This window comes from Anguilla rostrata, chromosome 17 (assembly GCF_018555375.3).
Source record: "Anguilla rostrata isolate EN2019 chromosome 17, ASM1855537v3, whole genome shotgun sequence".
Lineage (NCBI taxonomy): Eukaryota > Metazoa > Chordata > Actinopteri > Anguilliformes > Anguillidae > Anguilla > Anguilla rostrata.
Genome location: NC_057949.1, coordinates 6,041,042 through 6,063,796, shown reverse-complemented (window position 1 = coordinate 6,063,796; position 22,755 = coordinate 6,041,042). Strand labels below are relative to the sequence as shown.

At 48.4% G+C, this 22,755-nt stretch overlaps 5 protein-coding genes across 8 annotated transcripts in view; 4 read left to right on the top strand and 1 right to left on the bottom strand.

Annotated features, from left to right (window-relative positions):
* Window positions 1–601, top strand: part of LOC135244056 (histone H1-like) — a 792-nt gene extending 191 nt beyond the window's left edge. Inside the window, exon 2 of the mRNA XM_064316254.1 lies at window positions 3–601. Within this exon, the coding sequence (XP_064172324.1) occupies window positions 3–543 (541 nt within the window). The 3' untranslated portion in view covers window positions 544–601. The remainder of the gene's footprint in view (window positions 1–2) is intronic.
* A 1,019-nt stretch (window positions 602–1,620) lies between these two features.
* LOC135244234 (histone H2A) lies at window positions 1,621–3,249 on the top strand. Its single transcript, XM_064316545.1, has one exon. It carries the CDS (start codon window positions 2,810–2,812, stop codon window positions 3,194–3,196), a length of 387 nt encoding a protein of 128 aa, XP_064172615.1. The 5' UTR covers window positions 1,621–2,809; the 3' UTR covers window positions 3,197–3,249.
* A 136-nt stretch (window positions 3,250–3,385) lies between these two features.
* LOC135244230 (histone H3-like) lies at window positions 3,386–5,404 on the top strand. The gene has a single exon (XM_064316540.1). The coding sequence runs from the start codon at window positions 4,105–4,107 to the stop codon at window positions 4,567–4,569; it is 465 nt and encodes a 154-aa protein (XP_064172610.1). The 5' UTR covers window positions 3,386–4,104; the 3' UTR covers window positions 4,570–5,404.
* Window positions 5,405–8,430: 3,026 nt separating this feature from the next.
* On the top strand, window positions 8,431–11,176 carry LOC135243292 (cytochrome c oxidase subunit 6A, mitochondrial). 2 transcript variants are annotated; one of them, XM_064315017.1, is made up of 4 exons: window positions 8,431–8,587; window positions 9,644–9,724; window positions 9,958–10,100; window positions 10,926–11,176. In XM_064315017.1, the coding sequence occupies exons 2-4, from the start codon at window positions 9,649–9,651 to the stop codon at window positions 11,016–11,018; spliced, it is 312 nt and encodes a 103-aa protein (XP_064171087.1). In that variant the 5' UTR covers window positions 8,431–8,587; window positions 9,644–9,648; the 3' UTR covers window positions 11,019–11,176. The 2 variants fall into 2 exon arrangements, with proteins under 2 accessions (XP_064171087.1, XP_064171086.1); XM_064315016.1 differs by lacking the exon at window positions 8,431–8,587 and adding an exon at window positions 9,442–9,516.
* Window positions 11,177–12,532: 1,356 nt separating this feature from the next.
* On the bottom strand, window positions 12,533–22,733 carry armc5 (armadillo repeat containing 5). Of its 3 annotated transcripts, XM_064315004.1 has the most exons (9): window positions 22,377–22,733; window positions 21,772–22,227; window positions 20,908–20,938; window positions 20,713–20,820; window positions 18,104–19,016; window positions 16,958–17,874; window positions 15,770–15,902; window positions 13,193–15,609; window positions 12,533–13,106 (listed from the first exon to the last, which is right to left on the bottom strand). In XM_064315004.1, the coding sequence occupies exons 2-8, from the start codon at window positions 22,171–22,173 to the stop codon at window positions 13,233–13,235; spliced, it is 4,881 nt and encodes a 1,626-aa protein (XP_064171074.1). In that variant the 5' UTR covers window positions 22,174–22,227; window positions 22,377–22,733; the 3' UTR covers window positions 12,533–13,106; window positions 13,193–13,232. The 3 variants fall into 3 exon arrangements, with proteins under 3 accessions (XP_064171074.1, XP_064171072.1, XP_064171073.1); XM_064315002.1 differs by having other exon boundaries at window positions 12,533–15,609; XM_064315003.1 differs by having other exon boundaries at window positions 12,533–15,609; window positions 22,506–22,733.
* Between the last annotated feature and the right edge of the window lie 22 nt (window positions 22,734–22,755).

Below are 22,755 nucleotides of genomic sequence, written 5' to 3'. Positions count from 1 at the left end.
AGCGTTGGAGAGTTGATCGTGAAGGCAGTTTCTGCTTCTAAGGAGAGAAACGGAGTCTCTTTGGCTGCTTTGAAGAAGGCTTTGGTCGCCGGTGGCTATGACGTAGAGAAGAACAACTCACGTGTGAAGGTAGCGGTTAGGAGTCTGGTGACCAAGGGTACCTTGCTTCAGACTAAAGGAACCGGTGCCTCTGGCTCATTTAAACTCAACAAAACCCAGCCTGCTGCAAAGAAGCCCGCCAAGAAAGCGGCTCCTAAAGCTAAGAAGCCAGCTGTGGCCAAGAAGGCAGTAGCGAAGAAGCCTGCGGCCAAAAAGTCGCCAAAGAAGAAGCCTGCTGCAGCCAAGGCGAAGAAGAGCCCTAAGAAACCCAAGAAGCCGACAGCAGTGGCTAAAAAGGCGGTTAAGAGTCCGAAAAAAACCAAGAAGCCGGCAGCAGCAGCAAAGAAGGCGACCAAGAGCCCTAAGAAGGCAAAGGCGGCCAAGCCAAAAGTTGCCAAACCCAAGAGCGTCAAAGCGAAGAAAGCGGCTCCCAAGAAGAAGTGAGCGCGTACACTAAGCTAATTTCACAAGCATCAAAGGCTCTTTTAAGAGCCACCCACAACTTCTTGAAAGTGCAAGTTTTTTTCCATTTTAGCAGAATATACATAATTGTAGATTGGTCCTGTGCTTTTTTGGGGGGACACGCATAATGTTGCATACTGGCACCCTGTGTTCAAACGTAAGCTAACTTGCCAAGTTTCTCTAAACTCAATGATTCATAATGATTGCTATAGGTGAATGGGTATCAATATAAGGGCTAGAGTTACGTTACGTAATATTGAGTGGAATTCCTATCAGTCTGAATTACCCTGCATTGTTGTGTAAATGTCTGCAGTCGTAAATAGCCTGTCGCTGGTTTGAATGCGGCAGCAAAATGACCTAAAACCATTTTAAATTACTGATTACGCAACTGTTGTAGAGAAACGCCCAATTATAAACGGATTTTTGTGCTGATTACCGAAGTGCATTTGGGCCAATCCTCAATAAGGCTTTCCACTCAAAGTGCGGAAAGTGGGCTTTACTATAGTGCGCCTTTTACTTTCATACCAGGTTTCAATCAGGTCGTCTTAGCTTGGGCGTATGAATCGTAGCTGGTTTGGAAGATGTTGGACTTGAAACATTTGAAGACGAACAATCAGAACACGAAAATATTTCAGTAGAGCCAAGCACAATCCTTTCCTGGCAAAAATAGTCAGAAGCAAAATGGATGACAGAAGCCCCACTGTCCACCATGTTCCAGATATCAGAGCCTTTGAAAACGTGACAATTTGTTTTTATTCTTTAAAATATGATTCTAACACTACCAACCTTTTATATGAATTTTGTTTGATATTTATGTTTTTTGTAAATATGTATATCATTTTGTATTTATCTTAATTTGCTAGTTTATGTATTTGCTTTATTATAAGTGTTTTTAACCAAAGATCAATAAAGTTTGTTTTTAATAAGATAATTTAGAAAAGCTAACAATACTGTATAGGTGTAACACACATAGAGAACCAGATTGCCACAAATAAAAACTACCCCCACCCCACACTGGCCAAGAAAACAAAGCAATGTAATATTAATATAATATAATATAATATAATATAATAAAAGGTGGTGCAGTGGTTTTGAATCCGGGCCTTTCGGTGTGGACTTTGCAAAACTAATGCCTGAAAAGACAAATGTTTCACGATTCAAAGTGAAGTGGGGTAAAAGGGTCATTTGTGAAGGAGGGCTTTATAAATAAACAGATACAAATGGTGATCCCTTCTTACAGAGAGAGAGAGGACCACCAAACTTTTTTATACAGGACACAGTGATGAGCACCGGAACTAAACTTTCATAATCAGAGGGAAAAAGCATAGTTTTGGAGGGGAGTAATCAAACAATGGCAACAACATTGGGATAGTGCAACAAAAGGAAGACATTTTTATATAAAATACAAAAAGTAGGAATGGCAAGAAACCGTGGAACCGATAGAAGAGAGCAAATAATCATGAATAGATTAAGAATTGGTCACAGCAACTTGAATGGCACACTATTTGTTATAGGAAAACATCCAACTGGCTATTGCGATCAGTGCCAGGAGTTAGAAACAGTGGAGCATGTCCTGATTGAATGCAGGCAGTATGAGCAAGAAAGAAGGGTAATGTTTACAGGACTACAGAGACTAGGAGTGGAGGCAAGGTTTACAGATCTGCTTGAGTGTGGGGACACGGTGGAGGGAAGGAAGGAGATATTTAGTTTTTTGAGGACAACTGGTATAAGTAAAAGGATATAAGAGAACCAGACAGCAATACATGATTAAATCCAGAAGGAGGCGGTAATGCAACTACAAAGGATGCCAACCTCCATAAAACACCAAAAAATAAGAAGAAGAAAGACGAGCACCGGAACTGTCCCCAGTAATAAATCTAAGCACAGAATGATAAACGGCATCTTTGGGTCAAAGAGTGGTACAAACAGCATGTCAAATTACATAACCAGTATCAAGGACAGGATACAAGTAGATTCGCAGTATTTTTAACTCACATTACATTTACCTTTCACATAGGTATTGCAATTAGAGATATAATGTTTTCCGTTTTGAAGCACTTTTACGAAGTACCACTGAGACTCATTCAATTCAGTCATTCTGCACTGTCGGCGCCATAAAAAATTGTCCTCCTATCTGATTGGACAAAATCCCATCAAAGCTACAGCCAATGGGTGAATAGACTGTTGCTATAAGATAGTCACACGTCCGTATTTTTGTTATTCTTTACTTCTTACACGAATAAGGAAAATGAGTGGAAGAGGAAAAACCGGTGGAAAGGCGAGAGCGAAAGCTAAAACTCGTTCATCTAGGGCAGGACTCCAGTTTCCGGTTGGTCGTGTTCATCGACTACTGCGTAAAGGAAACTATGCTGAGCGTGTTGGTGCCGGTGCTCCGGTTTATCTGGCCGCCGTGCTCGAATATCTGACTGCTGAGATCCTGGAGTTGGCTGGTAACGCTGCCCGAGACAACAAGAAAACCCGCATCATTCCTAGACATCTGCAGCTGGCAGTGCGTAACGACGAAGAGTTGAACAAACTGCTTGGAGGCGTCACTATCGCTCAGGGCGGAGTACTGCCCAACATCCAAGCTGTGCTGCTCCCCAAGAAAACTGAAAAGGCCGTGAAGGCAAAGTAATTTTTGCATCGCTTCTACCAACCACTCACCCAAAGGCTCTTTTAAGAGCCACCTCACATCTGCATAAAAAGTGCAAAGTTGCCATTTGAACAAACTCAAAATTAGGAGTTTGTCTTGTTCTGCACCGACAAATTTGTCGGTAATTTATGCGCAATAGCGCATGCGAATCCAATAACCACAACTTTGTTGATCAGTGGTTTTCAATTTCTTTTCTGAAGCCCCCTGTAAGAGCTTTCTGAACAAAGTTTCATGAACTTACGATTTTACGTGTTTTGAAGCATTATATACTCAATGGCATGACAACCATAACCATGTTTTAATCTAGCCCAAAGAGGTAAAAATGTGGGCATATAGCCATTATAATTAAGTTTGGTAGATAATGAATTCAAATACAAACTGTTTTCCGAATACTTTTGTTTCATTTAATCAAAGTATGTAATTGAATAAACGTATTTTCGATTAAACACCCATATATGTTGTTCGTCAAATTGTGAAAAGTGGTACGTTTGACCTGGGTTGGCAGTTCTGGGCGCCGTTTGACTGCGTTCTGATTGCTATATCCGAGTCATACAATATAATGGATTCTGCTAGTTAAGAGACTAGGAAATAAATATTTGTTGAATTGATGCCACGACTGTGTCCTCGAGTGCTTTTTACAACAAAAAGAAATGTATTGGCCTTTTTTTTAATTTTTATTAAAAATGTCTGATGTTTGGCTCACTTTAACAATGCTGTTGGAACGAGACGTTGGAATAAATCAAGGCGGTAAGAGAAATTTTAAAATTTTTGGCGGCAGAGGAAGCTGAAGAAACAAACCAATAGAATCGGTGAATGGGTCAGAATTCGGGCCAATGGGGATCCGCAAAATCCTATCCAATCACCTTCTCGCTGGAATGCTTTAAAGGTGTATGCGGGGAATCAACCGGGATGTTTTTCGAAAAGTCGAAACCAAGTTTGACACGATGGCTAGAACCAAGCAGACTGCACGTAAGTCCACCGGTGGCAAAGCTCCTAGGAAACAGCTCGCCACCAAGGCGGCGCGTAAGAGCGCGCCTGCGACAGGCGGCGTGAAGAAGCCTCATCGTTACAGGCCTGGTACTGTAGCTCTGCGAGAAATTCGTCGCTATCAGAAGTCCACTGAACTGTTGATTCGTAAGTTGCCCTTCCAGCGCCTTGTGAGGGAGATCGCTCAGGATTTCAAGACCGATCTTCGCTTCCAAAGTTCAGCTGTAATGGCTCTGCAGGAAGCGAGCGAGGCGTATCTGGTCGGTCTGTTTGAGGACACCAATCTGTGCGCAATTCACGCCAAGAGGGTGACAATCATGCCCAAGGATATCCAGCTGGCCCGACGCATTCGTGGAGAGCGCGCTTAAAACTGCTTGACACCGCACAATCCGAACCCCAAAGGCTCTTTTCAGAGCCACTTCAGTACTTGCCATAATAGCAGATTTTCCATGTTCTTTTATCGTGTGCTAATATGTGTGTGTATGTATAAGTATATTGCAGATGCCTTCTGATATTTAATGTTTAATGGTAGCTCATGGAATCGCTGGTGTGAATAAGCCCTGGTATTCTCTCTCCTGCCCTCAGTGAACAGCCAAGTGGTAGGAAGAGTTCTCATGGCGGTACATTGAGTGACTAGATAATTAGTGACATCTATTCGGTGCAGTAGCGTTGCAGTTCACAGACCGGTGCGTTCATGTCCCACTACATTTTCTGCTTTAACAGATGAGTCGGTCCAGACTGCTGCACTGGTACACCAATAAACGAAACTATTATAAATCAATAAACACGGCTGTTAAAGCAAGACCATCCAGTTGTGAACCTAATGTATTTTTACTTCTCGCGCTTTCTCCAGATTGCTTTACTTTTTGCCTTTTTATTGCCATCATTCTGTTGCAGGTATTCACTTCATGTAGCCAATTTATGGCTTTAAAAGCAGCTTGTTATTTTGCAGCCTCTCATCAGAGTTAACTACAGGCTATAAGAATAATATCAACCTGACTGACACCATATAACAATAAGTCTGCAGTAAATATGGCCAACGCTGAAGCTCATACAAAGCTAGCTATCTAGATAATATGACTGCTAGATCATCAGCCACTAGCAGGAGTAAAATTCAATATGTGAGATATTAAACTTACAACTTTGAATAAATATCCTGTTTTGCCAGGAATAAACTCAATGGATACAATCAAACACCTTCAACCATTTATGTCTCTATTTTGTGAAAGGAATATCTATAAAATTATTTTAACAACTGTAGACCATAAATAAGGGCAACCACAAGGTCCAAAGCCAAGAGTGCTCATTTCAGTTAAATTAGGCATAGCTGTTTTTACATAGACACTGTCACAAGGAGGTTTTTTTGACAACCTGGAGACCATTGGTAATTCCTAATTTCAGTCAACTATGAAATTCTTGTAATGGACATTAAAAAAATTAAAAATACTCTTCTCACTTTTACCCAGTTTGATATTTTTGTGGTCTGAAATAAATGCATTTGTCGACATGGGTTGTGCAGTGCAGTGCAACTCTTTGCCAGTCCATAACTTAACGCCAATGTTAATGTCAGTTGATACTGAAGAATCAATTGGCTTCCACCCACCATCTAACATAGAGGCATAAATCTCAAAAAAAAAAAAAAATAATTGTAGAGCTGGCTTTTTGAAGCTCAAAATCGCACCTGTTAGGTAAGGCGATTAAAGAATAAATGTCTTTGACATGAATCCAGTCGGTCTCAACAAGAGTTCTTTTCACACAAACTCCCTAGTGGGAGGATCACCAGCTCCGATACATTTCAGTCTCGTCAGAGAAAGGGCAAAGCAAGGGGTGTAAGCTGCCATAGGTCACTATTAAGGACACTGCCGTTGTACCCTTGAGCAAGGTACTTAACCTGCATTGCTTCAGTATATATCCAGCTGTATAAATGGATACAATGTAAAAAATGCTATGTAAAAAAGTTGTGTAAGTCGCTCTGGATAAGAGCATCTGCTAAATGCCTGTAATGTAATGTAATGTAATGTAATTAAAGATGAATGTGTTTTGGTTTGTGAATTAGAAGTGGACCACAGTGGCCTGCAGCATCTGAAATATCGCTTACAGGATAACAGTGTATTTAAATTCAACCTTTCCCAGGCGAGCGAGAAGGAGAGACCCTTAGTGAGAAGACACGGCCCTGAGAAGAGAGGGCGGGGTCCTGGGGGAGAGGGCGGGGTCCTGGGGGAGAAGGCGGGGCCCTGGGGGAGAAGGCGGGGCCCGGGGGGAGAAGGCAGAGGCCCCGGGGGAGAAGGCGGGGCCCCGGGGGAGAAGGCGGGGCCCCGGGGGAGAAGGCGGGGCCCCGGGAGAGAAGGCGGGGCCCCGGGAGAGAAGGCGGGGCCCCGGGGGAGAAGGCGGGGCCCCGGGAGAAAGGGCGGGGTCCTGGGGGAGAAGGCAGAGGCCCTGGGAGAGAGGGCGGGGCCCTGGGAGAGAAGGTGGGGCCCTGGGGGAGAAGGCAGAGGCCCTGGGAGAGAAGGCGGGGCCCTGGGGGAGAAGGCAGAGGCCCTGGGAGAGAAGGCAGAGGCCCTGGGAGAGAAGGCGGGGCCCTGGGGGAGAAGGCAGAGGCCCCGGGGGAGAAGGCAGAGGCCCTGAAAGAGAAGGCGGGGCCCTGGGAGAGAGGGCGGGGTCCTGGGAGAGAAGGCAGAGGTCCTGGGGGAGAAGGCGAGGCCCTAGGCACAGTGCCTGATCTGGCTAGTGGGAGGGACGGCTCTGACTGTGGATGACACTAGTCTATATCCCAGAGACATGAGTCAGAGGAAGACATTTCATGTGCGGCTCAACAGGAAAATCGCAAGTGTACGATTGACCAGCAGGGGTCAGTGGTGCACGATGAGACCATCATCCCAGGCAGCTGAAACTGTCCCTTCGCAGATGATGTCAGTGCCAACTGTCAGTCGACCTGCAGGGCTCTAATGGATGGCAGGGATATTCAGTGAGTGGCCATTCAAGTTCACCAGCATGTAGACTCGGAGGGGGTCTGGGATAGGGTTAAAATACATTAATACCGTTACACTGAACGATAAGCTTGCAAGCTATTTCAGAGCTGACCCAGGTCCAGTTGGACAGAATTCAAACATGAGATTGTAAATTTCAGTTGGACCAGAGAAACAGCTGCCTGTCTCTGTCTTGGGGGGGGGGGGGGGGGGGGTCACGGCTGCTCTTGGCCCCAGCACCCAAGGGGAACCACTGTCACGCAGAGGTCAGCACTGTATATACAGTATACTCAGTTCAGGGCCAGTGATACTCCTGGTTCTCTTTGCTAACTGACAGTTAATAGATGGGTTGATGTCACCGATTTGCCAGAGATTCCACTCACCGCGTTCCCAGGTTGAAATCAGTTGAAATATTTTTTTGTTATTATTTTGTTAACCATGCTTTTTTTAAATCCCTATTTGGAACGGGAGGACAAGTATGTGTTCGCCGAAGCAACTGCTGCCAGACCACCAGCTGAGCCGTGCAGTCATTGCGCCAGAGGAGTGCACTACAGCTGGCGCTGGTACCCTACAGACACCCGACCAATCCGGGGAACTGCTCTGGCAAGATGATACGGGACAAACGTGACAGTCAGTCTGCTCGTGTAACAGCTAAGTGCGTGCCGTTCCGCGAGGCTGTCCGCCAGTTCACCAAACCAGCAACCCGATAGGCTACTATACTGCCCTCGGACAAAAGATTTAGAACTGATTATTTATATTCAGTCCCCAGAAATGGCAGTCCATTCTCCAGCCCACTGAAGTCAGACCCCTATGCACAATACATCCAATTAAATTTTTACCACGGATACGATGAGAGCGGGGTACAAACCTGTTCCTGTAAAGCTACTTTGTAATAGGGTCTGTAAAAATATGTAAAAATCGCTATACAATTAAAACGGAACTGAATTCAGCTGAAATAGCAAGCTCGCCGACGGAAGAAACAGGACACAACGATCCTACGTGCAGAAATGCACTGTATTCACGTTACGCAAATTCTATTATTATAATACTCCAAATAAATAGTTAATCTTCCTTATAACGGATGGAAATGATATATTTTATAAATATGTGCTTTTATTTTTTAAATTTCGTTAAGGATTTACAGAGAAATAGCGAAAGTTATAGGGACGAATCTAAGGATGTCCTTAAATGAACCGAGCGTTAACTCATATGACTCAAACGCACACCCACACGCAACGGTAAGTCTCCTCCCCCGTCAACACTTCTGCCTGCTTCCTTAGTGCCCATACACTGAACCAATTATAAGCCTCCAGATTCTTGGCAGACGGACAGACTGATATAGGGTAGAAAGTCTGAAGGACAGACAGAGGGAAACGAGAGGCCGGAACAATTAACAACACAACCACTTGGATAAATATCAGTGAGTCTATGTTCACTTTAGTTTAATATTTGTATAGCATTCTCCACATTTTTCTGCAGATATAATAATGTTGAGCCTAGAGAATGTTTAAGGACTGTGCGCATTGCGTAAATGCGATATACACTCTAGTGGGACAGAAATAATTGCAGATACGTCGCATACATTTTGAAATGTGCCGTTGTTTTGTTTGTCTACTACAGCTTCAGGTTGTGAATACGTATTGACAGCTTGAACATCGTCCAGTAATATTCTGCATAACATGAACGTGACCACAAGGTCGAAGCAAACTTTGTTCAAGAGCTTTCGTATGAAATTCTATTTCTTAGCCTACGACCCTTTTATTTAGGCTACCCCTTTCGATTATATACCATTTTTGGTGTTTGTGTTCAGTGCGTTCTTGTGATCCCAAGTAGGTTAAAAGGACGTTAAAATGTACTAGTTTTTTTAAAAGACTACGACAAAAACACAGTAGTTGTGCAGCCATGTTTTCACAACGTACAATCCGATTGCTTAATCACTCCAGTATCCAACTTTCGATTACTCATTGGCTAAAAGTTTGCTTCGGTATAGGCTTTATTTGCATGACAATGCAGTGTTTAGTTGCGGAAATAAAATAACTTAAATGCTAAATGAGATATCTGCCCATTTCTAATGAAGAGATGACGCAGTTTGAAATAGCTGGGCGAGTTCAATATTATTTATAAGCGGGCTAATCCCGGAAGAATCGTTCAAGCATTGTATCAGGAAACAGTATTAACGGATAACTAATTATTCTTGAAATGTGAAAGTCTCTTGCCTTCAAGATGTTTAAAAAATTTAATTGTGGGAGGGGCTGTGCAATCAGTATATTAACCTGGACCAATTCACCAAGAGAATTAATCTGGAAGGTAAACGACAAGCAGTTCTCTCTGACGTTATGATTATGAAGGGTAACTTGTAAAATTACTACACTAAAAATGGGATATGGCATTGCAGCATCGTAGAATGCCACATTTTTTTATCGTAAATAGTTATCTGACACCTTTTTAAAAAAATCCTTTTTACCTGCTGTTTTAGGGATAATGTCTGCCAGTGCATTCCTCGCCCGCAGGGCCTTTTCTGCAGCGGCAGCTGGCCATGGAAGTCATGAGGGTGGAGGTCGGTCTTTCTCCATGTCCTTTTTCCTCTATTACCTGCCTGTATGTGAATGTCTATTTTATAGAATTGAGTTTCGTTAATCTGCGTGAAAGTTTTGCTCACTCCGGCGCGTAGTCGTACTTTTGAGGCGATTGCATCGGTGTAGCGCTAATCGTTTCTGCCTTTGTTCTGATGTGATGTAATGAAGAGAGTGTGCACACGCATTTATTTAAAATGCGGTGTCTCCTACGTAGCAAAGACCTGGAAGATCTTGTCTTTTGTGGTGGCTCTGCCCGGAGTGGCCGTCTGCATGGCAAACGTCTGGATGAAGATGCAACATCATTCCCACGACACGCCGGAGTTCACCCCTTACCCACACCTGCGCATCCGAACCAAGGTCCTGAAACGCACAACCTTCCGCAATCCTGTATTAATCCTAGCTAATTCCATTTTTAAATCCTTTAACATAGACTTGCTTAAACTTCAAATTCTCCCTCAACCGTTTAGCAAGTAAACTTCATTTTTATATAGGCTACTGAGTGTTTGGATCTGTACCACAGCCAGATAGGAAGTCGAGGTTCTTACGAGCTGCAGCTGTGTCTGGGCTGCCCAACCCTGCTCCTGTAGATTTTCAGTCAAACCCTAACAAAGTGCACCCTATTCAACAGACAGAGATCTCCGTGAGCTGCTAATTGGTAGAATTAAGTGTGCCAAATTAGGGTTGAAACAGAAACCAAAAGGACTGTAGATCTCCAATAACAGGGCTGGACAACCCTGGTTTATGTGCTTATATTGGGGTTAAGCATCCCTGGTCCTGGAGAACCACGGGGTCTGCTGCAGGGGTGTCCAGTCTTATCCAAAAAAGGCTGATGTGGGTGCAGTCATATTGCTGGGCTAAATCAAATACCATCTGATTGAAGTAATCAAGTAATCATAGTCTGCAATACCTTTAAGTAGAATCTGATGTGTTTGAGCTGGGCTTAAAAAAAAAGAAAAAACCCTGTACCCACATAGGTCCTTTCTGGATGAGAATGGACACCACTTGCCTACTGGTTTCCTCGTTATTGATAATCAACGAAAGCAGTTTGTTACCTCGTTACCTGGTTTTCCTGGGTCTGGACTGGTTCGCTGATGTTAATGTCGCCCAGAGCAGGGTTGCAGACTCCTGGTTGGTATGTTATTGACCTCCATCGCTTCCCGTCTCTCGTCCTGCTCCCGACAGCCTTTCCCCTGGGGCGATGGCAACCACTCGCTGTTCCACAACTCCCACACCAACGCCCTCCCCACCGGCTACGAGGGCGGCGACCACCACTGAGACCCCTTCCGCTGTCCCGCAGTCCCCCGCCGCACCCCTTATACACACGACCGCAACCCCTGACACTGGGGGTCTCTGAGGGAGGGGGAAGGGGACCCCAAGTAACCCTGAAATCGGAGAGCAGTGTCCCTGTAAAATAAAATATCTTCCAGAATGAATATGTGTGGCTGTCTTTACAGGGGACAGGGGGTTGGGGAAGTGCAATTCATATAAAATGCGTTTTTAAACTGGAGTTCAATCTTCAGATGCTGCGGCCCTCCAGGAGTGGAGTTAAACCTGCAGGCGCTGTAGCCCTCCAGGGAGCCGTACTACTAATTAAGATTATGGGGTTACCGAGCTAACTCAAGCTTTAATCCTGGATTTTTCATATCATACAGGTGACACACTTGATTGAGGTGTATTGCCATAGTAACAGCTAACCTGGTTCGAGGCAGGTTAGGTTCTGGAAAACGGACTGAAACGTATAAAAGCACCACCCTTTGAACAATCAACTCCTTGGGGAAATAGATGTCCATTCTTGAAGAGTCCCACAGAGCTCAGGGGTCTCAATGCAGGGTGGAGAGTATTTAGAAGCCAAATTAATCAGAGTACATGCTATACACAAGATCCAGGTTTTCACTGTACAGTACATGGTGCAAGTTTTGGGAGCCCTAAATGTCCAGATCAAGTTATCCCTGTAATTATGGGGCAGTGATACGTACGCCCGAGTCCCATAATGCTCCTGCCTGGCATTGTTGGGAGCAATGGTGTTCCTTTTCAGCTATTATGAGTAGTATTATGTTCCTCCGATGCATTATATCTGTCCATATCAGTCTTTTTCCCTCAGGTGAGAAATGCACTGCTTGAGCAGTACAGTACAGTACAGGCATCTTATCCAGAGCGACTTACACGTTTTACATAGCCTTTACACTGCATCTATTCATATAGCTGGATATATACTGAAGCAATGCAGGTTAAGTGCCTTGCTCAAGGGTACCACAGCAGTGTCCTACCTGGGAATCAAACCTGTGACCTTTAGGGTACAAGAACAGTTCATTACCCATACTGTGGTCCATGCTGTGCTGCTACAGCCTCATTTTTTGACACCTTTGTGGGAACGCGCAGAACTTGATTACCAAAGCCTGTTCACTTCTTAAATTGATAACCACCTTTATGATACTGGGTAAGCCTAATTGCGGTTGTTAGTTTTTGTCAAGCCAGATAACGTGAAGAAACTCCTTTCGTAGTGCACACCCCAGGACCCCAGGAGTTGAACCTGCACACTAGTTCTCCAGGTCAAAAAGTTGTGGAATGAAAAAACGGCTTTAGAACCTTGTTTGGATTCCAGCAGTTGACTGAACACACGGTTCTATTGTGATGTTTTATTTTAATTACCCACTGCTAATGGGCTGATCTGAAACCTTTATTAGGACACTGGTTCAATAACAGAACACAATATTTGTGTTATTGGTGCAGCAACCAACACAACACGCACAAACCCAAAAGATGTATACAGATATCAGGCAGAGCCAACATGGGCTATAGATTAGCATATTTATTGAGAGAATAAACTGATAATGGGAGACAATATCATAATTTTTCCAACCCCATCTTCTCTCTATTTTAGAACGATCTGTATTACAATTTGAACAAGAGCATTTGGCCCAAACGTGATTGTGCGTGTCATTTAACTAATGTATCTGGGACTCCGTTTACTGAACAAAACTAAAAATCATATTATTCTGTCCCTGTTATTAATTATACTTGATTCCAATAACCCTTTTTACAAACATAAATGCAAGACTAGTAAGTGCTGCAGTGTGTGTGATTCCATGTCTTCTTAAGCAGGTCCATTGATGAAGTACACACTTTTACAGGCTTCAGTCCATTTGCACAGCTTGATTTTTTCAGAAGCAATTCGGGTGGAATACCCAGCTCCACGGTACGATGACTGTGCCCCATCCTGGGACTGAAACCTGCAACCTCCCGGCGGCACAGAGTCCCCGCAAGCACTACTGGCGCTGCGTCTTGAGCAACACAGTCCAGCCGCCTATTCTCCGATGGGAACCAGTCCCACTGCCTGACAGCACACCTCTTAACAGTTGGCCCCTTGCAAAGAAAGGACACAGACGCGCGTGTACATATGATTACACTGGTATATAATCGACACACAATGGCATTTACTCGCAACTCACCAGCTAACCTGTGGAAAAACACGTCACTTCCGTTGCGACCTCAGCTCAGCGCCAGAGTCACCAGAAGCAGGATGTCTCGTTTTAGGGTCTCGATGCAGTGCGACCTACGCGCCAGCTTAGACAAACAGTCCGCAGCCAGGGAGAGGGGCAGCTGGGGTGAGGTCCTCTGTTGCCACAGCAACACAGAGAGGCACATCTGACGCAAGCGAAGGTAGTTATGGAGCTGTGAGAAACGGTAGAGTTCCGGGAGGACGGCGACAAGGGACTGCCACTCACGATCCGTATCTGGCATGGGGCGGGGTGCCCGACCCGGGGCTGCGGGAGAGCCACGTCCTGTGCCTGGCATGCTTTCAAGCCTTGAGCTCAAATCTAATTTGGGCCCTGAGGGTTTGGCTAATTTAAGGTCTGACGGACTGGATGCTTTCGAGTCCTGTCGAGACTGTGATCCAGAGGCCTGGCCTGATCTTATAGGAGACGTGTTGCCTGGTTCCGCTGTAGGATCTGGACTATGAGGGTCTGCCTTTAAATCAGGAGCACCGTCTTTCTGGGGGGCGGAGCCTGACTCCGTGCCAGGACTGCGATCCGACAGGCAGCAGGATTTGGACATAGCCCGTGAGAGTCTCTCCGTTTTATGGTCCAGTGCAGATGTTCGCCACAAACCAGAAAGTGGCTTCAAGCCTGGTTCTGAGTCCTGACTTGGACCAAAGTGAAAGTGAGAGGTTATTTTATCAACCGTGATGAAATCTGGGCCTGGATCTGATGACCACTTGCAACCCGAGTCGAGCTTCATTCCTGACACACTGCCCGATTCCGAACGTGATCTAGACCCAGAGTTTAATTCGGTTTTCATTACGTCAACTGGCTTGGTTGCGGAACCTGCACCTGGACTATCATGTGAGCTTTCCCCTGAACCCAACCAAGGCCTGACATCCTCATTGCTGGCCAACTCTGTACCCCTCTCCACTGTTGGAGCTCCAGGTGGCGGTTCAGAGTTGCTTGATGCTTCAGAACCTGCAGCAGCATCTGCTACACCCTCAAGCAAAAGCTGGCAATTTAACCTTGTGGGAGAACCTGACCTTGCTTGCTCTAGCAATCCACTATCTAGGTTGTCAGATTCTGATAGCAGTTCAGAATCTAATCTTGTTGCAGATCCCCATGCTACGATAGAGTCCAGGTGGACATCGCTAGCCTTAAAGGCAGATCCTATGCTACGCTTTGCCCTCAATTCCAAATTTAAGACACACGGAGTGTTCGGTTTTCTTCTTATTCCCACTTCCGGCGCTTTCCCCATGACGAGCTCGCTCCTGGGCTGCAGTTGGCCCTGCTGGTTGGCTGAGTGTCCCTGCTGCACCCCCGAGCCCACAGCCTGCTTCCTGGATTCTACCGGTGCCACAACGTCACCGTCTGGGTCGGAGCTCAAATCTTTCCCGCTCCCCCTCCCACACGCGGACTCCGGCCCCCTCCGGCCCGCGGACTCGGGCGTGTTTGGTTGGAGCCGACAGTCAGCTTTAGACACGAGCCGTGCCTCAGGCTCGGAGGTCACGGAGATGGGCCGCGAAACACTGTGGGACTGGAGCAGGGACACGCACAAGGCCTCCAGCTCCTCCTGCAGCCCGGACACCAAAAACATGCTGGCCCCCACCATGGCTTCGGCTAAGGGGCTGTTCTGGAACCCCTCCCTCTCCTCTGAGCTACTCTGCCCCAGTCCCCCCACTGCAAGAGATCCCAAAACCGCACAGTGCCCACGTGGCCTACTGCCCCCAGTCCCCTTCTGTCCCTCAATCTGCCCAACTGTACCCATCTCCTCTCTGGGAGACACGCAACACCCATGTAGGTAGTGTAAGACAGGCAGCAGCATTTGGGCTGTTACATCCCTTATGGGGATCCCCTCCCCACTCCTCCTCTGTGCCTCCCCAAACCCCCCCTTCAGCAAGGCCCGGAAATACTCCGACCCGACCCTTTCTGACCCATCGCCCCCGGCGACGGCGTCCTCACTGGCCGCAAACCGACTGCCGTCGTCCAGCAGGAAGACCACGTCAAAGTCCGAGTCCAGGTAGGGGCAGGCGAGGCACGGCTTTTTAGAGGGAGGGGGCGAGGGACTTTCGGAGATTAGCGGGACGCTAACGTTGTTCTGTGACACGCCCGCACCAGTCGCAGAGCCCAACCAGGAGCTCGGCTGCTTGTTCGGGTCCAGTCTGGACGGTCCCATCAAACAGGAGAGACACTCTGAGAGGAGGAGGAAGTAGAGAGAACACAGACGTCCTGGAGTGGCGGGCTGAGGGGGGTGCAGCCAACTCGCGAGAGACTTCCAGAATCCAAGGGTGTGGTCCTTACTGTCGTCATGCCAACCTATGTGTTCCAAAGCAGACTGCAAGCCTCCGTTGTCCAGGAGGAGTTTCTTCTGCAGGAGCTTGTTACTGGAAGGGAAGAGACACAGTTCAACAAACCCAGTATCCTCAATGGGCCATGCCACGTCTACACAAACTACAGGTTGCCTTTTCTGATCAACCCTTATGTCAGTGAAATGTGAACAGGTTGCTGATGGGAGATGTAGTTTTCTGCGACGCATTCCCTCACCTGGTTAACAGGGGCAAGCTGAGGGTACAGTACAGCCTGTCTGTATCAGAACCGGACAGCATGATGTGGCTCAGCACCCCAGAGCCGAAGCTGGACTCACACTGCAAGCGCAGGTTATTGAGCAGAGCCTTACCTGATAAGCAGAGAACAGAGACGGTCACGCTACACCCCACAGCACAGCTTGATATTACCCAGAGTGCAAAGAGGCATCCTGGCCAAGCAGTCTGTACTGACGTTTCAGATCCTGTCCATCGCTGGCATACAATCTGGTTTCAAGGCATGACTCTCTCACATACACCGTGCTCTCAGGTCTGACACTGGGCACATGTACATGATGGTCAGTCAGAACACACTGACTCATGAGACATTATTTTATACTTCTTATAATAATAATAATAATAATAATAATAATAATAATAATACATCACTAAGCTTAATACCCACAGAGTTCCAGCCTCTACTACAAGACCTTCAAAGCTATTCCACGCAATGACTACACTCTGTGTAAAATATAAAAATACTTCCTAACATCTGTGCGGATTTTAACTTTAGCTAATTTCCATTTAAGTGCCCTCGTTCTATTAACAATCCATTTTATGATTTTAATAGCCCCTAATTCTCTTTTTACTAAACTTGAAGAGATTACGTCTTCAAGATCTTAAGTCTTTCCTCATAACTCTTTCATACCAGGAACCAATTTGGTTGCTCTTCTTTAAACCTTTTCCAGAGCCTCTATATCGTTCTTATAGTACGGTCCCCAGAACTGCACACAAAATCTCAGTGTGGTCCGACAAAGATATTGTAAAGATAAGCATGATTTCCTTGCAGTTATACGCAATACATTTGGTTATCACAGCATCCTGTTGGCTTTTTTTTACTGCTACAGCACAGTGCCTAGAATCTGAAAAGCTTTGATCAACCATTACTCCCAAGTCTTTTCCAAAATGAGAACATTCCAATTTTGTTCCTCCCATAAAGTACGTAGTTCTGCCTGGCTTTTATTTCCCACATGTAGAACTTTACATTTAGCTATATCAAATTCCATTTACCAGGTTTCCACACAACTGGATTCTCTTTTAATCTTCCAGGAGAGCTGAAAGCTGAATTTACCACTCACTGCAGATTCGAGACCAGATCAGATTAGAGCTGAAGTTTCAGCTCACTGCAGACAGAGACACAGCGACTCACCCAGCTGCTGCGTGCTGGCCTTAACCCTGTCCGTCTGTCTGTCCCCCTCCTTCAGACCCTCTCTCAGACAGAGGCGGAGCCGGAGGAGAACCGCCGCCCCGGTCCGGACCAGCCCCTGCAGGCAGTTTGGGTTGCAGCTGAGGCGGCCCAGCATGCGGAAGCACCTGGCGCTGGGGTCCTGGCGCTGAGTGAGGTAACACAGCAGGCCGGGGAGAACGCCCGAGTGGACCAGCGCCGCGCTGGGGTCCATGGACTGCGAGAAGCGGGACAGCAGGAGGAGGATCGGGGACTCGCTCGTCCAGGGCTCGGGGTGGTACGGGTGCTGGTACGGGGGCCCGGGAGGGGTATCGGGAGGAGGGGCGCTAGAGGGGGCGCCGGAGCGGGTCTGGGGCTGTTTTTTGGGAGGAGGGGAAGGCTGGGAGGGGGGCGAGGAGACGGGCTTGTGGGGAGACTGCTGTAGGGCCAAGGGGGGAGGGGGAAGAGGGGTGGAGGCAGACGCGGCCGCTCTTTTGTGGTATGAAGACGGGAGGGCGGAGCCAGGGGTGGTGGCAGGGGGGGGGGTGGGGGCAGGGGTGGGGGCGGAGGCGGGGGCAGGGGCGGAGCCAGGGGTGGCGGCAGGGGTTGGGGCGGAGGCGGGGGCAGGGGTGGTGGCAGGGGTGGGGGCGGAGGCGGGGGCAGGGGTGGGGCCAGGGCTGGGGGCGGGGCCCGGGGTGAGGGGCGCTTGGCAGACGGGGCTGGAGGAGTGCAGCGGGACCGCCAGGGTGGGAGAGGGGCACGCTAAAGGGGACGGCCCCTCAGAGAGGGGAGCGGGGGGAGAGAAGGAGGCGCACAGGCTGCTCCAGCTCCCCTCTCCGCCTCCTGAAGGAGACAGCAGCTCTCCCTCGCAGGAGATCAGTCCCTCGGACAGCAGCCAGGACCTGCGAGACAGAGATGCACAGTTACCCACTGTACAGAGAACAGGCTAAAACAACGAGCGCTCGTCGGCCAGCTTCTCCATCCCATAATCCTCTGCTTCCCACGACCCTCTTCTAGCAGTTTTCTTATTCGTCGCCCGAGCTGTTTAAAACCCCACTAGACTTCTTCTGTTGTATTTTAGCATTCCCTCTGGTCAGCGCAACAGGAAGTCAGACCCAGAGGCCTGCTCACCTCAAACTGAGGAAGCTGGATGAGCCTTGGCCCGGTTCCTTCCCCGCCTCCTCCCTCCTGTGGCCCTCGGGAGGGGGGAAGTCAAACGAGTCGAAGCAGGACGTGTCCATCAGCTCTGACGGGGAGGACGGCAGGGCCGCGTCCGCCTCCCCGCCGGCCGTCTCCTCCCCTTTAGCCAGAGCGACCAATCGGGAGACCAGCAGCGGCACCAGGCCCAGCCCCTGGAGCTGCTCCATGGCTGACTCGTCGTAGACGAAGTCGACGAAGGCCAGGACGGCCAATCGGGAAAGCGGGTGGCTCTGATTGGCCGAGAGGAAGCCAATCAGGGCCTCCAGGCCGCCGCTCTCCTTCACCTTGACCCGGTTCACCGCCTCCTTGCAGCACAGGCAGAGCGCCCGGAGGAAGGGGCCCGACTTGGCCCCCGACCGCTTCACCTCCTCCGTGAACTTGCCGATCACCCCGAGGGAGCCCACCAGGGGGCGCAGGCAGCCCTGGGCGCACAGGCCGGCCAGCGTCCTCAGGGCCGCCTCCGCCAGGGCCGGGGCCCCGGGGTCCAGGGCCAGGGCGGCCAGCTGGGCCAGCGCCCCGCTGCGGGACACCTCCCGGGCGCACTCGGGGGTGCAGCCGCGGGTCAGCTCGCCCAGGGCCCGCAGGGAGGCCCGGCGGAGCCCGGCGGGGTGCTCGGGCCCCAGCAGCAGGGCCAGGGCGGCCACGGCCCCCTGGGACAGCACGGACAGCCGGTTGGCCGGGGTGTCCGAGAGGTAGAGCAGGGCGCGGGCCGCCGACTGGGCGCACTCCAGTTTGGGGCAGGGCGTGGCCGCGGGGGCCGGGCAAGGGGAGGAGGAAGTGGAGGAGGAGGAGGAGGAGGAGGAGGAAGGAGGAGAAAGGCAGAGGATGAGGGGAGCAACACCACCTGTTAGAGAGAAAAAGAGGCGTTAATTACGACACGATTTTCAATGTACAAACAACGAAAGAGAGCTAACGCACCAACTGGACCTCATCAACACGCTACAGGGCTAAAATCAGCCATCAACTGAAGGTATAAACAAACTCAAAAGTGGATAAATTCACTAAAAGTTACAATACATTACATTTATTTAGCAGACGGTCTTATCCAAAGCAATATACAATAAGTGCATACCAAAGGTCTACAACAGACTAAAAGTCTGAATATCTAAAGTGCAAACACACATTACATTACGTTTATATAGCAGAGACTTTTATTCAAAGCGACGTACAAAAGTGCATATCAAGGTCATCGGGAAAAACGACAAAACACAGGTTCAATAAGGTACAACACTCATTTTGTAGTTATTCATAGCCAAGAACACAAAGTCCAGTTCACACAGTGAACATTATTCTGACCTAACCTAAGTCAAACACACACACGCAACCCGCAACTACCTGCGCGATTGAAATGCACTGTTAGTCGCACAAAGGTTTTGCGGTTGCATACTGTTCAGTCTGTGTCAGCCTTGTCCAACACAGCCTCTGTCTACACCAGCAGATTTACTCGGTTTGAACTGTGCACGTGTGCTTCTCATCAGAGTGCACGTTCCTTAGATTTGATATCTTGTCGGCACACTGCACCTCACAATCTTCGCCGAAAGAGGCACTCAACGCTTCTGAAACTGGATCGAGTTAAAGAGTGAACTCTCTACGGAGTCAACAACATGCCAAAATTCATTACGACATGTTTTTGCGATGAGTGAAACGGAAAACCCTGAAAAAGTATAACAGAGTGCGCTGGCTTAACATCAATGCCCAGACAGATCATTTGAAAGCCGGGTACTGCAGCAACTGATGCCTACACACACAGACATACTATTTTCATAAGTTTTCTCGGCTAAATTCTCACAAAAAGCAAAGTTATGAGAACTTAACAAACATCTTGTAATCTTTCCAAAGATGGGACAAAAATACACACACAAGTATTAACTTGCGTACAGTTATGAGCTATATCACAGTCACTACAGTATTGTAAAAAAGCCTATCACTGCGAAACAGACCTAAAAACTATGTTTCCACAACATTCGTTATGTTACATTCAGGCATTTAGCAGGCGTTCTTATCTACAGCGATTTACAGACTTTATATTTTCACAAACCATCCATCTATAGGTCTGGATATTCACTGGCGTATTTCTGGTCAGACAACTCTGTTCATGGATACAACGGCAATGCCCCACATGGGAATCAAACCCACAGACTGGGATTTGGAAGCCCAGTTCCCTGACCACTATGCTACTCTGCCACCCCAGGCAGAGAGACATAAGAATGCTGAAGGGAAAATACTGACATATTAAACCCAATGCTTCTCCCAGGTCAGGGGCCAAACCTGGGTCAAACACGTATTTGTTTTGGATTCAAATACTTTCCTACGCTTTACTGATCTCGTCTGGTGTACTGGAACCAATGAAATACACTCAAAAAAGTGCAAACCCCACCTTCTTGGTCATATTGGCAGAAAAGTACTTGATTCCAAAACAAATACGTACTTGACCCAGGTCTGGCAGGGGCACATTAAAGTAGTGTTGCCCCAGGGCGGGGGCACATTAGAACAGTGTTGCCCCAGGGCAGAGGTGCAAGCGGGGAGCGATTCAGACTGACCGGCCGAGTGGATGAGGGCGGAGTTCTGCGGGTCCATGGCCAGGTTCCCAAGGGCCCGAGCGGCTCGGTTCTGGACCGAATCAACCGGAACGTTCTTCAGAATGGCCACTGCGCACAAACAGAGCCACAGCAAACTGTCAGACGTCACCGTCTGTTCAGCGAGGAAAGAGAGCGGATTTGGACAGTCAAACTCACCCACGTGGCCAATTCCTCCCAGTTTCCGCACCTAGATGGGGGGAGGGAGAGAGGGAGAGAGAGACAGAGAAAGAGAGAATGACTGCAGGTAGTGCATGCAACTGTGTCCATTGCTAACAAAATAATAACAATAATAACCATATATTAATATAAACTTGAATATGCATACTATTAATTTGTGGACCAGAGCAAATTAACTGTGACCCAGGTGCTGATGCCCCACTTCCGGTAGCTGTCCATTCATCAACTGTTTCTTTTTTGCATTTTTAGATGCAAAGCACCTCATGGCCCTGGCTTGTAACTCACACACTTACTCATGTTCAGCAGGCTAAGAATTCCCCACAAGGGGGAGCTATTAGCACTCATTGCGCTTCACATCAATGACACTGTGTCCCTGTTTAATGCCATTATACTCTTTAACTCTCCCGGTTCAGGATGGCCCACTGTAAGCATTCGGACTCATAGTCCTGCCTCTGTTAGGGAGTCAGACACAGAGGCATCTCCTCTCGTCCAAAGCACGCGGTCTCAGCCATGGCTTCTTATTGGACAGCAGCCCTCAGCCGTGGCTTCTCATTGGATGGCGGCTGGCCAGCAGGGCTCACCCAGACGTGAGCTGGAGGAGCGCGCTTCAGGCGCAGCAGATGTACATCAGTCGACCAGCAGGGGTCAGCGCTGCGCAAAGAGACACCGTTACCCCAGCCAACTGTGCACAGGCCAACCCGTGGAGCCCGTCCGTGCACTAGAACAGCATCTCAATGGAAACAGAGCCCAGAAGCTCATCTGTTTCTCTGGCCCGCTCTCCTAGAAAACCCATCGCCCCTTACACCCGGCGGCCTCTGGACAGGCACGGCTGAACCCCCTCACCTGTGTGCGGCTCTCGCCCTCCGTACAGCAGTTGGCCAGGATGCTCAGCACCAGGTCCTGGGTCTTGCGTTGACAGCCCGGGTGGCGGAGGACCTCGAGGAGCGGTGGCAGTCCGCCGCGAGCCCGGTAGCGCGCGATCCCGGCGCTGCCGCCTTTGATGTGCCGCGTGCGGATGGCCACCAGCGCTCGCCACAGCCCGGCTTGAGCCCGCCGCTCTGCCTCCTTCGCCCGCTCCTCTCCCCCGCGGTCCGGCTGCCCCCCTCCATCCGTCTGGGCACTCGCTGCAGGTCCAGCTTTGGAGAGCTGCGTCAGACACCAGCTCAGCGAGGACTCCGGGGCAGACGCCTCCCTGCTGGTGGCCGTCCGTTTGGCGTGCTGTCCGTTCCCATGCACTGCAAACATTTCCACAGCGTTCCCTCCCTCTCTCCGTCCCTGAGAGGCCGGGGAATTGGGGGACTGCAGGGAAACAGTCAGAGGATTCTAAATGGTAATTCTAAATAACCTGAGTCATTTCGTCACTTCTGTGCTTAATGGTAGTAGCTATTTTAGCTAGTTATTAACTTTTTCATCTGCCAAAGTAGGCTACTTTCAAAGTTGTTCTTTACCTGCGGTGTTCAGTGAGGCCAAGACCCAAAGAATGGCATAAAACTACATCTACCGGCATGCACCAAAGCGGGGTTTACCGCTTGACACAGCCGCGAGAGTGCTGATGGGAGTTGTAGTAAATTACCTACCCCTCCCTTCGTTGAATAATTTTAGGCCGATCGAAGTAAACACGCCGAACATATATAAATATCAAATTGTTCTTTTGACAGCTTCCTTCATATAGCTAACTAATTCGTATTCTTCTCGTCCACGAGTGCATATTTACTAGCTTTGATTATATCTACGACACGTTGCATTTTACTAGCCAAACGCAATCTGTTAGATAGACGCTGACGCCATTTTTGCTGAACAACAAACGGGAAGTGGGGGAGGGAAGAT